Below are 13,437 nucleotides of genomic sequence, written 5' to 3' on the forward strand. Positions count from 1 at the left end.
AGTGTATAACCAGGCCCACATGAAGAAAGCAGTATCTTGCAGATTTTTAATCCAGCTGCTTTAGAAAGCTTCATGTGATATGTACTACACTCTTCCCCAAAAAATGCCTATGCCCTTATTTGCTTTTTGACTACATACGTATCTATGTTTTGTCTATAAATACATATTACTATAAGAGCTACTGCAATATTACTTATATTCTTTCTTCACTTTATTTATCATATAGCATGCCCTGTTCACATACATTCTGTCTTTTAGTCCATGTTGGGAGAAGCTTGACTGTATCTTAGGATCCACCTCTCGCTAATGTGAGGTAGGTAAATGCTGACTGTCTTAGCTACTCATGAAGACCCAGTGCATTTTGCCACCCAGTGACTGGTTTAGGAGAGGGCATATGACTTAGTTATGGCCAATGAAATATTAGAAGATGTGTATTCAGAAGCTTCTGGGAAGTTTTGTTATCCTTTTAATAAGAGATTATACTTTTTCTACTGCAGAGTAATGTCCTTTCTGTTCTTAATGCGTACAATTACAGTAGCCAAGGGATGAAAAGCCTAAGGAAAATCACTTGGATAATGGCAAAATGGAAGGAAAGAGAGGCAGAATCATAGTCCTTGGTGATATTATTGGGCCTCTGAAAATGAATCCTAGAAGCACTCTGCCTTCAGACTTGTCCTGGGAGACCATAAGTCCCATAAGCCTTTGCGAGTTGGGGTTTGTTGGTGTTGCTACTTGCTACTGAAACTATTTTAAATGAGACAGCTTTAATGAAAGCCTTTTTGAATACCGTGTTTGTGTGTGTGTGTAATAAAACAAAGAACGTGTAAGAGAGTCATAAGAAAATATTTCATAGCAAAACATTTTTTCTCTTAACATCCGCTCTTCGATTTTTCCCAACTGTTTTCTTATGAAAATTGTCAAACATATAGCAAAACTGACAGAATTTGACAGCTATCACTCATACATCATTAATGTTTTACTGTTCTTGTTTTATCACGTATTGGTCCATCTACTTATCCTTCCTTCAACTTTATTTTTGATGATTTCAAAGTAAACTGCTGGCATAAGTGCACTTTTTCCTAAATACTTCAGAATGCATATCATTAAGCAGAGTACAATATTTGTTTACAGCTTTTTTCTTTACAGTAAAATTTACATACAGTTAAAGACACAAGTCTTTACAGTGTATGAGTTTTAGCAGATGCATACACTTGAATATTGCAAACTGTTACCCAGAAATAAAATGTTTACATCTACTCAGAAAATTTCTTTATGTTCTTTCCCAGGCAAATTCTTTCTCCTACACATTCCCCAAAAGGCAGCCATTCTTTTGATTTTTTTTTTCCACTCCTGATTAGTTTTGTTTTTTTTTTCTGACATTTCATGTAAATGGAATCATACAGTATGTATTCTTTTTTTTTTTTTTTTTGTCTTTTTGCCATTTCTCGGGCCGCTCTCGCGGCATATGGAGGTTCCCAGGCTAGGGGTCAAATCGGAGCTGTAGCCACCGGCCTATGCCAGAGCCACAGCAACGCAGGATCCGAGCCTCGTCTGCAACCTACACCACAGCTCACGGCAACGCCGGATCCGTTAACCCATTGCGCAAGGGCGGGGACCGAACCCGCAACCTCATGGTTCCTAGTCGGATTCGTTAACCACTGCGCCACGACAGGAACTCCGTATGTATTCTTTTAGATAAGGCTTCTTTTGCATAGCATAATATTTCTAATCCATCCATGTTGTTGTATATCAGCATACAGATCTTATACATGTTTGTTAAGTGCGGACCTATATATTTCATTTTCTCTGGAATGATTATAAACTGTATTGTGTTTGTAATTTTATTTTATGCATTTTAATTGTGAGTGTATAGAAATGTAATTGATTTTGGGGGTATTGATCTTATGTCTCGTGACCTTGTTCAGCTCATTAGCTCTGGGAGATTTTTTAAAAAATAGATTCCTTGGGGAGTTCCTGTTGTGACTCAGTGGTTAACGAACCTGACTAGCATCCATGAGGTTTTGGGTTTGATCCCTGGCTTTGCTCAGTGGGTAAGGGATCTGGCTTGCTGTGAGCTGTGGTGTAGGTCGCAGATGCAGCTTGGATCCTGCATTGCTGTGGCTCTGGCGTAGACTGGCGGTTACAGCTCCAATCTGATCCCTAGCCTGGAAACCTCCGTATGCTGCTGGTGAGGCCCTAAAAACAAAAAAAAGGCCAAAAAAAAAAAAAAAAAGATTCCTTGGGATTTTCTATGTGTAAGATCATGTCATCTACAAAGACACAGTTTTTACTTCTTTCTTTCTGACCTGTTTCTTTTCTTTTTTTCTTTCTTTTCTCCTTTTCTTTCTCTATCTTTCTTTTTCTCTCCTTCCTCTCCTTTTTCCTGTTTGTCCATCCATCCATGTCTAATTGCAGGGGGTAGAACTTCCAGTAGTATGTTGAATAGGGGCAATGAGAATAGATATCCCTTCTTTGTTCCTGATTTTAGAAGGAAAGCATTCAGTCTTTCATCATGAAATATGATTATTTACAGTAGACAATGATATGGAAACAACCCGTGTGCCCACCGACAGATAAAGGTATGAAGAATACACACACACACACACACACACACACACACACATACATACACACAATAGAATATTACTCGGCCATAAAAATGAAAAATTTGGCATTTGTAACAATGTGGATGGACTTGGAGGTATTATGCTTAGTGAAATAAGACAAAGACAAATATATGTTGTCACTTATGTGTGACATCTGAAAAATAAAGTAGTAGATATAACAAAAAAAGACTTTAAATAATGTTTCTATAAATGCCCTTTATCAAACTGAGGTTATTCCCTTTATTCCTAACCTGCTGAGAACTAATTTTTTTTGCCACCCCTGAAGCATGTGGAAGTTCCTGGGCCAGAAATCAAATCCACACCACAGCAGCAACCCAAGCCACTGAAGTGACAATACGGGTTCCTTAACACACCACAGCTGCATCACAAGGGAATTCCCTGGCTGAGAACTTTTATTATGAACAAGTTGAATTTTGTCAAATGCTTTTTCTGTGTTGATTGATATGATCACAGGATTTTTCTTCTTTAGCGTATTAATATGGTGAATTACCTCAACTGTTGAGCCAGCTTTGCATGCCTAGAATAAATTCTAGTTGATCATGGTGTATAATTTTTTATGCATTGTTGGATTCCATTTGCTAATATGTTACTGAGGATATTTCCAAAACTGTGAGAGATACTGGTCTTTGTTTTCTCTTTTTGTACTGTCTTTATCTGGTTTTGGTGTCACAGTAAATAGATCTCATAAAGTGAGTTGGGATGTGCTCTTTTCTCTTCTGTTTTTCTGGAAGAAACTGTGTGAAAGTGGTGTTAATTTTTTTTTAAGTGCTTTGTAGAAATCTTTGGTGAAATTATCTGGGCCTGGGAAATTTGTTTTTTGGGGTGCTTTTAAATTTATGGCTAGAGGGCTATTTAGATTGTATATATATCCTTGGTTGAGTTCGGTAGTTTGTAGTTTTAAAATAATTGGTTCATTTCTGTGAGTTGTCAAACTTATGAGCATAAACCTGCTTGTAGCATTCCCTTAACTTTTTAATGGCTATAGGATTTTTCTTTTAGAAACCATGGAGCATATATAAAATTGTCTATTTAAAAGTCTTTGTCTAAGTCCATTGTCTGCACTTGCTCAGGAATATTCCTGGTCTAATTCAAGAGCATTACAATATATATATATTTTTTTGTCTTTTTGCCATTTCTTGGGCCGCTCCCATGGCATATGGAGGTTCCCAGGCTAGGGGTCGAATCGGAGCTGTAGCCACCGGCCTACGCCAGAGCCACAGCAACGTGGGATCCGAGCTGCGTCTGCAACCTACACCACAGCTCACAGCAATGCCGGATTCTTAACCCATTGAGCAAGGGCAGGGACCGAACCCGCAACCTCATGGTTCCTAGTCGGATTCGTTAACCACTGCACCACAATGGGAACTCCTAGCATTACAATATTTTAAAACAAACCAGAGGATTTTCCTAAATACCTGCTTCCTGCTTGACTTTGGGCCTCCTTCCTTGACTTTGGGTCTTCCCTTTGTGTTGCTTCCCAGAGAGTCCATTTTTGCAGTTCTCCCAGCTGTATCTCCCTGTTTTTTAACTTGATGCTTATTGGTTGCATGGTGGTGGCATGTGGGGAAATAGGAACATTCTCTGATGTTCTTATTAAGTCTCAGTCTCTGGTGAACCCGAGTCTCACAAGACTCAGGTTACAAGAATTCTGATCCCCTCTATCAAGGAGCCTAGCATGTAATCTTCCCCTCCCCTAATGATAGAACTCTTGTTTTATTTTTTCAGTCTTATCCTCTCAGCTGCAGTGGTTTCCTCAAATGCCCTCATGGGATAGGGTTTTTTGTTTTGGGGGGCTTTTTTTTTTGCCCTTCCCTTGTAGATTAAGGAACAAAAGGGAAGACAGGTTTTTCTAGATAGAATTTTCAGTGGTGGCTGTTAGTCCCCTTTCCGGCTGCAGAGGATTTCCACTAGTGTCCTTAGAGATAGTTTTTGTTGTCCTTTCCCCTGCAGATTAAGGTTTTGGTCTGTAGGAGATATAGGGAAGATGGCTTGTGCCTGTTCTTCTCTTCCCTAGCCAGTACCACAGAGGAAAGCTTTCTCAGATTCTTCTCATCCTTACCTGTAAGCACCTGGTAAGTTTAATGGAGGAAAAACATTTCAGAAGAAGGTTTATACCTCTTATTTCTGGGGCCCTAAGGAGATTCATTAGAGCCCATGCTCTAATTTTAGAAATTTATTAAGGACTTTTAGCTGATTTTTTTTTTATCAGTACTCAGTGGCTTATGTCCAGGTAAGCAAATGCTGTGTGCTTGTTCTCCCTGTAGGCATCTGTCTGGATGCAGATGATTTTTTGGATTACTTGGTTGATTTGGGACCTCAGCTCTCTGATAGATTTTTTTTTTCTTTTTAGGGCCGCAGTATGGAAGTTCCCAGGCTAGAAGTCGAATTGGAGCTATAGCTGCCAGCCTATGCCACAGCCACAGCAACTTGGGATTCTAGCCGCATCTGCAACCTACACCACAGCTCATGGCAACGCCAGATCCTTAACCCACTGAGCAAGGCCAGGGATCGAACCCACGACCTCATGGATGCTAGTCAGATTCATTTCCACTGAGCCACGATGGGAACTCCAAGGGTGGGAGGACATTATTTTTATCTCTCTAGAAAGAGCTGAAACTTGAAGTTTTCAAGTCCTAATTTTCCTGGCATTTTTCTTCTTTTTGACCTAGGAAGCAGAAACTCGATATGAAGAGCAAATTGGTAAAATTATTGTGGAGACACAAGAACTCAAATGGCAAAATGTGAGTATTTCCCCCATTTAGTTAGCATTTTTAGCATCTATTTAAAAATGTGTTTTAGTCTTTAGTTGCAAAGTTAATTTTTTAATTTTCTTAAATATATATTTGGGGGATTATGCATCATTTTAGAGATTCTCAAGAAAATTCCAGCTAAAAGTGCTAATAACATGTGGACTTCCAGAAAACCTTGAATAGCCATTTTTATTCAGGCTTTCCTGTAAGAAAATTATTGAGGATAACTCTGAAAACTGCTATGAGTTATTCTATACCTGAGAAATATATTGTGTGTTATGGAGGAGTTAAAATATTTTTTAAGATGTGAAAGCTTGTTAACACCATATTTTCCTAGTTGTTACTATATCCGAATATTTTAAAAAATATGATCAAATCTGATTTTCTTTCTATCCTTATTCATATAGAGGCATTTTTGATGGTGCTTCTTATGCCTTTCCATCAAATTATTCTTAACAGCTAAAAATTGAAAGCTTAATTAAGAGGACTTTATCCTCAGTAATTGGCAATATTGAAATAGGAACTTGGAGATAACATGTAAGAATCAGATTTCAAATGACAGAGAATAGGCCAACAATGGAAATTTTGCCTTTTTTTTTTTTAGGCCACACCTGTAAGTTCCCAGGCTAGGGGTTTAATTTGGGCTGTAGCTGCCAGCCTACACCACAGCCACAGCAATGCACAATCCGAGCCATGTCTGTAACCTATACCACAGCTCATTGTAGCACCAGATCCTTGAGTGAGGTTGGGGATTGAACCCTCGTCCTCAGGGATACTAGTTGCGTTTGTTACCGCTGAGCCATGGCAGGACTCCATAATGGAAATTTTGAGGCCAGACAGGCCCACAGGGTGGTATAGAAATGGAAGTAAAAGCAGTGTTGGGTTTTATATGAGGGACAAGTCTGAAACAAAGAGAACTGTATATGGAGAGAAAAAAAGAGATAAACACCAAGTATAATCTAAAGCTCCAAGCAGATTTTAGAATATAAAGTCATAGCTTGTTTTTTGTTGTTTGTTTTTTTATTTTTTGGTAAGATTTTTATTTTTTCTATTATAGTTGATTTACAGTATTCTTTCAGCTTCATATCTTGTTTTAGGACAGAGAGAGTCAATTGTAGAACGTTATCAGAATCCTTAAGTTAATCAGTAAGTTTAATACAATCCAATTTAAAATGCCAGCTGTGTGTTTAGGGTACTTAAGCTGATTCTAAGGTTTATGTGGAAATAAACTTATCACAGTGTCTAGAAAAGTTTTGAAAAGCAAGAGGATAAGATAGTCACAGTAGATTCTCAAATATATATCTATAGTAATTAAAATAGCTTGGTAGTATGCATGAACAGATAGAACATAATAGAGTCCAGAAATGGATCCAAATATGTAAGGTAATTTAGTGAATGATAAAGATGGCATTTCGATGCAGTGGGGAGAAGTAGATTATCAAAGAAATGATATTAGAACTGGGTACCATTTGAAAAAAATAAAACCAGATTCCTACCTTACTTTATAAACTCATACAAAAATAGAACTTTCATATATTCCTTTTGGCAATGTAAGTTAAAAGTGTCCTATTGAATTCCCCCAAATATCTAGATCCCATAACCTTCTATATATCCCAATTCTGACTTTTCCCTTTTGAGACACTACTAAGACTGTCAAGCTAATATTATTACTTACTGCAATGAATTCTAATAAACATAGTTTGGCTTTGTTAAGAGGTTGATGGTGTTTTGGTTGAGTTTGTTTTTGTATATGTTGTTAGGTAAGGGTTCAGCTCCATTCTTTGGTGTGTGTACATCCAGTTTTCCTAGCACCTTTGGTTGAAAAGACAGTTCTTTCTCCCATGGAATGTTCTTAGCATCCTTGTCAAAAATAATTTGGCCATATTTGTGACGGTTTATTTCTGTGCTCTTTATTCTATTGCATTAGTCCATGTGTCTGTGTTTGTGCCAGTACAACACTGTTTTGATTCCTAGAGCTTTCTAGTAAATTCTGAAATCAGGAGATGTGAATCCCCTAGCTTTGTTCTTCATTTTCAATGTTATTTGTCTGGGGGTTCCCACTGTGGCACAGTGGGATTGGTCATGTCTTGGGAGCACTGGGACACAGGTTTGATCCCTAGCCTGGCACAGTGGATTAACGATCAGCTTTGCCCCAGCTGCAGCTTATGTTGCAAATATGGCTTGAATCTAATTTCTGGCCAGGGAATTCCATATGTCATGGGGCAGCCAAACAAAAACAAAAACAAAAAACCCCCAACAAGATTATTTGGCCATTTGGGTGTTCGTTGAGATTCCTTATGAATTTTAGGATGTGTTTTTTTATTTCTGCAAAAAATATCATTGGGATTTTGATAGGGGTTACATTGAATCTGTAGATAACTTTGGATACTATAGACATCTTAACAATATGAAGTTTCTAATCCCAGAGCAAAGGTTATGTTTACATTTTTAATGTCTTATTTAATTTATTTTGGCAGTGTTTTGTAGTCTTAATTGTACAAGTCTTTTAGCTCCTTGGTTAAGTTTTATGTATTTTATTCTTGTTAGTGCTATTGTAAATATAGTTTTTCTTAATTTCACTTTTGGGTTGTTCATTGTTAGCATGTAGAAATGTAACTGATTTGTGTGATTTGTATATTACTACTTTGCTGAATTTCTTTATTAAAATTTTTTGTGGTATCTTTAGGGTTTTTCTCACATAAGGTTATAACATCTGCAAACAGAGATAAATCTACTTGTTCATTTCCAAATTGAATTTCTTTTTCTTGCCTCATTGCTATGGCTTGAGCTTCCAGTACTATACTGAACAGAAGCTGTGAAAGCAGGCATCTTTGCCTTGTTCCTGACTTTAGAGGAAAAGCTTTCAGACCTTTACCATTGAGTAATATGTTTACTGTGGTATTTTCAAATGTGGCTTTTATTATATTGAGGTAGTTTCCTTCTATTCCTATTTTATTGAGTGTTCTTATCATGAAAGATGTTGAATTTTGTCAGTGCTTTTATTTTTGCATAAATTGAAATGTGTTTTTTTTCCCCTTCATTCTGTTAATGTGGTGTATTACATTAATTTATTTTTATATGTTGAATTTTCCTTTTATCACAGGGATAAGTCCCACTTGGTCCTGGTCTATAATCCTTTTAATATGCTTCTAAATTTGGTTTGCTAGTGTTTTGTTGAGGATTTTAGCATTAATGTTCATTAAGGGTATTGGTCTGTAGTATTCTTTTCTTGATGTGTCTTCATCTGGCTTCAGTATTAAGGTAATACTGGCCTCAAAATATAAGTTAGAAAGTGTTCCTTCCTGTTCAACTCTTTGGAAAAGTTTGAGGAGGATTGCTGTTAGTTCTTTAAATGTTTGGTAGAATTCACCACTGCAGCCATCAGATTCAGGGCTTTTTGGTGGTGGTGGTGGTGGTGGTTGTGGGAATTTTTTTTGATTACTGATTCAGTCTCCTTACTAGTTACAGGTCTATTAAAATTTTCTGTTTCTTCATAATGTGGTCTTAGTAGGTTTTATGTTTTCAGGAGTTCTCCATTACATCTAGATTATCCAATTTGTTGGCATATAATTGTGCATAGTACTCTCATAGTACTTATTATTTCTGCAGAATCAGTAGTAATGTCTCCACTTTCATTTCTGAATTTAGTAATTTGACTTCTCTTTTTTTCTTAGTCCATCTAGCTAAAGGTTTGTACAATTTGTTATTTTTTCAAAGAACCAACTTTTAATTTCACTCATTTTCTCTCTTGTTTTTCTATTCTCTGTTTCACTTATCTGTGCACTGATCATTGTTTCCCTCCTTCTGCTAGCTTTGGGCTTATTTTGTTCTTTTCTTTCTTAAGTATAAAGTTAGGTTGTTGATTTGAGATCTTTCTTGTTTTTTCATGTAGACTTTTATAACTATAAATTTCCTCCTTTGCAGTTCCTTTGCTGCATCTCATAAATTCTAGTGTGTTGTATTTTTGTTTTCATTTGTCTTTAAATATTTTCTAAATTCTGGAGTTCCCGTCGTGGCGCAGTGGTTAACGAATCCGACTGGGAACCATGAGGTTGCGGGTTCAGTCCCTGCCCTTGCTCAGTGGGTTAACAATCCGGCGTTGCCGTGAGCTGTGGTGTAGGTTGTCCGAGCCCATCCGGCTCGGATCCCACGTTGCTGTGGCTCTGGCGTAGGCCGGTGGCTACAGCTCCGATTCAACCCCTAGCCTGGGAACCTCCATATGCCGCGGGAGCGGCCCAAGAAATAGCAACAACAATAACAACAAAAAAGACAAAAGACAAAAAAAAAAAAAAAAATATTTTCTAAATTCTCCTGTGATTTCTTATTTGACCCATTAGTTGTTTAAGAGTTTGTTCTTTAATTTCCACAAATATGTGGGTTTTCCAGTGTTCCTCCTGTTTTTTTATTTCTTAATGTCATTCCATTGTTGTTGGAGAAGGTACTTTGCCTGTTATCTATTTTTTGAACTCTATTGAGTCTTAATTTGTGGCCTAATATATGGTATATCCTGGAAAATGTCCCATGTGCACATGAAAAGAATGTATATTTTGTTTTTCAGGTAGTGTTCCGTATATGTCTTTTAAATCTAAGTGGTTTACTGTGTTGTTCAGGTCCTTTATTTCCTTGCTTATCTTCTGTCTGGTTGTTCTATCTGTTATTGAGAATGGGGCATTGAAGTCTCTAACTATTATTGTAGAACTGTTTATCCCTTCATTTCTGTTCATTTTTGCTTCATATATTTTGATGGTCTGTCATTAGGTGCATAAATGTTTATAACTGTTATATCTTTTTGCTTATTGAACCTTTTATAAATATATAATTCTTTTGTCTCTTGTAACTTTTTAAAAATTTAAGGTCTATTTTTTATTTTATCTTTTTGGGGTATTTTTGTTATTATTTTCATTAAATAACTTTTCCTATTTTCTCACATTCAACTTGTGTCTTTGGATCTAAAGTGAGTCCCTTGTATACAGTATAAAGTTGGATCATGTTTTTTTATCCATTTTTCCAACTTTTGCCTTTTGATTAAAGAGTTTAAATGTACATTTGAAATAATTTCAGATAAGGAGCATCTGACCTCTGTCATTTTGGTATTAGCTTTCTGTGTATTTTGTAGCTTTTTGGCCCTTATTTCCTGCAGTATCATTATCTTTGGTGTTTAGTTGACTTTTTTGTAGTGAAGTGTTTAAATTCCTTTCTCATTTCCTTTTGTGTCTATTCTATAGCTATTTTCTTTTTTGGTTATCATGGGGATTACAATTAATATCTATCATTATATCATTCTAATTTGAATTTATATCATCTTAAGTTCAGTAACATGCAGAAACTCTGTTCCTTAATAGCTCCATCCATACCCCTTTCAGTTGTTAATATTACAAGATTACATCTTTATATATTGTGTGTCTAAGAGCATAAACTAATAATTTTAAGAAATGCATTATTAGCCTCTGAATATGTGGAAAACCAATGTGGAGTTACAAACCAAAATTTCAGTAGTACTAGCTTTTAGTCTAATAATTGTTTTTTAAAATGTGTTAGTTTCCTAAATCATTTGGAAACAAAAAGAAATAAAGCAATTATTAGAGTAATACTAGCTTTATAATTGTTCTTATATTCACCTTGACTGAGATCTTTATTTTTTTATATGACTTTGAGTTACTCTCTGTGACCTTTCACTTCAACCTGTGGAACTCCTTTTATCATTTCTTGCAGGACAGATCTAATGGTAATGAACTCTCTCAGCTTTGTTTATCTGCATTTTAGATCACATAGAGAAAAGGCAACTTATATGACATGATGATAAGACTATGAAGCATATTTCCTGAGTCCTTGGAGTATTTGCCAGTTTTGATTGAGGTCAGGAGATGTCCAAAATTAGGGCACAAATAGCTAGTTTCATGTGGTAACCTCTAACAGTTGTGTATGGTGGAAGCCAATGAGTATAGGAAAGTGTGGACTTAATGGTCTTGAGAGTTAGACATAACCTTCTTGCTCATGAAAGTTCAAGAGTGTCACATTTAATATACCATTAACTCCCTCTATTTTTCCTCAAGATTGGGGCAATGAGGTTTCTAAATAAATGACAAGGCTTTGCAAAGTTCTCTAATAACTAGCCCAGTAAGATGAATGCCTCTGTCACTGGAGATCCTAATATTGAGAATATGAAATCAAGTGGTTTTTTCCTATTTCATAATTGTAGCTCTCTCTTAAGAAAAAGTTTTAATCAATCCAGAGAATTAGCAAGCAATGATCAGAACATATTTAGAACCCTTTGTAAGGGTTAATTTTAGGAAATCCACATGGGCATGTTCAATGGGATCCTGAAGCTTGGGTTTACAAGGATAATAGTTTTATTAGGACTGTGCTGGAGACAAATGAGATTTCCACCAGAGAATATCCTCAAAAATCTTAGTAAAATTTCTCCACCCATGCTACTTGAATATAGTTTTCGGTATGACCTTGCTCTGATGGGTAATTTCTTGTAAAAATTTTTGAAGAGTTTCTTCAAGGTTCTCTGGTGCCACCAAGTGTCTGTCCTAGAAGTGCCAGGGATTCTCTTGTAGTTTACAACCATGTATTCATTAAATTCTGGAGCCAGTAGTGGGCATTCCAAGTTGCATTTTTGAATCTCCACAAAGATTTAGCTTTTTAGAGTATCATGGGGCCAGGACCTGACTGATGGCTACCTGTGTGTCATAAAGATAAATTAGGATATTTCCTTTGGCCACTCTTATTCTTTATAGTGTGGCTTTACGATTGCCACCTTATTAGGAAGCATTAGAGCCCTTAAAATTATTGTTCATTTTACATTGAAATTCCTATTGAGGTTAGAAACTCTTATTGTTTCTATAGCATTACAAAATCATTGACTACCCCAAAAGGCATACTTGATACTAGTTTTATGTTAACTCTCTTACCTCTTAACAACTGGCATGCTCTGCTGAGTGGGGAAGTACTGTCATCTGGGCTGGCTTTACTCTCTCATAAGGAGTCATATTTTAGGGGTCATTTGAGACTGTTACAGTGTATCTTGCCTGATATTTTCCCATTTCAGTTTCAAAAAATAGTATTTCAACAAATAATATTAAACCTGCATTTTCTAGGAGGAGTTTCTAATAAATCTGAGACGTAGTCATTACTTCGACAGATCTCATGAAATCCCCTTTCTTTGGGTAATGGGAAAAGAGTAGTAATCTTTAAAGTACAGCACTGAGTAGAAATATGTGAGGGAGAAAGTAATAGAAGTTCATAGGAGGTAAGCCTGCTTACCGAGAAATCTATTTTCAGTAAGCAACGAGGTTTGTACAGCATGCAGAACCATCAAATTTAAACAAGATCATTGAGCCAAGTTAATAGAGGCCTTTACTCGTTTGGCTGCTGCTAATATTATCCTTAGGTAAGGAGTAGGATTTTGCCAAACAATAGTGTTTTCAGTCCGATATAGGTATGATTCATCCTTTCTTTATTAGGCTCTTGGATTATTCACTTTAGCTCTTCTTAGTTTCTGGTTTTAGAGGCATTGTATAAACTTAGGGAGAGGTTTAGATGGATCAGTCTGAACATTTACTGCCAATATCACTAAGACATTTTTGGAGTTCCTTTGTGGCTCATTGGCTTAAGAACCCAGCTAGTATCCATGAGGATGTGGGTTTGATCCCTGGCCTCGCTCAGTGGGGTAAGGACCCAGCATTGCTGCAGGCTGTGGCACATGTTGCAGATGTGGCTTGGATCTGTGTTGCTGTGGTTCTAGCATAGGGATGGCAGCTGCAGCTCTAATTTGACCCCTAACCAGGAAACTTCCATATCATGCAGGTGCAGCCCATAAATAAATAAATAAATAAATAAATAAATAAATAAATTTAAAATAAAAAGATTTTTAATTTAAAAAAGAAGACATTTTGCCCACAAAGAGTGCCATTTTCATGGAGAGCTTTAATTGGTTTCATCGTACATACAGGTACCTAGGTCAATATCCAAATTAACTATGATCTGACTGTAAATTAAAAAATCCCTAGCAATCTTTTTTAAAAATTAAGAATTTAATTCTGCAATTCTATTTG

General features: G+C 36.4%; 1 protein-coding gene across 1 annotated transcript in view; it reads left to right on the plus strand.

Annotated features, from left to right (window-relative positions):
* The window catches only part of CCDC73 (coiled-coil domain containing 73), a 164,448-nt gene that overhangs the window by 65,781 nt on the left and 85,230 nt on the right, over positions 1 to 13,437 (plus strand). Inside the window, exon 4 of the mRNA XM_021083216.1 lies at positions 5,297 to 5,368. Coding sequence (XP_020938875.1) covers positions 5,297 to 5,368 — 72 coding nt within the window. The remainder of the gene's footprint in view (positions 1 to 5,296; positions 5,369 to 13,437) is intronic.

Source organism: Sus scrofa, chromosome 2 (genome assembly GCF_000003025.6).
Source record: "Sus scrofa isolate TJ Tabasco breed Duroc chromosome 2, Sscrofa11.1, whole genome shotgun sequence".
Lineage (NCBI taxonomy): Eukaryota > Metazoa > Chordata > Mammalia > Artiodactyla > Suidae > Sus > Sus scrofa.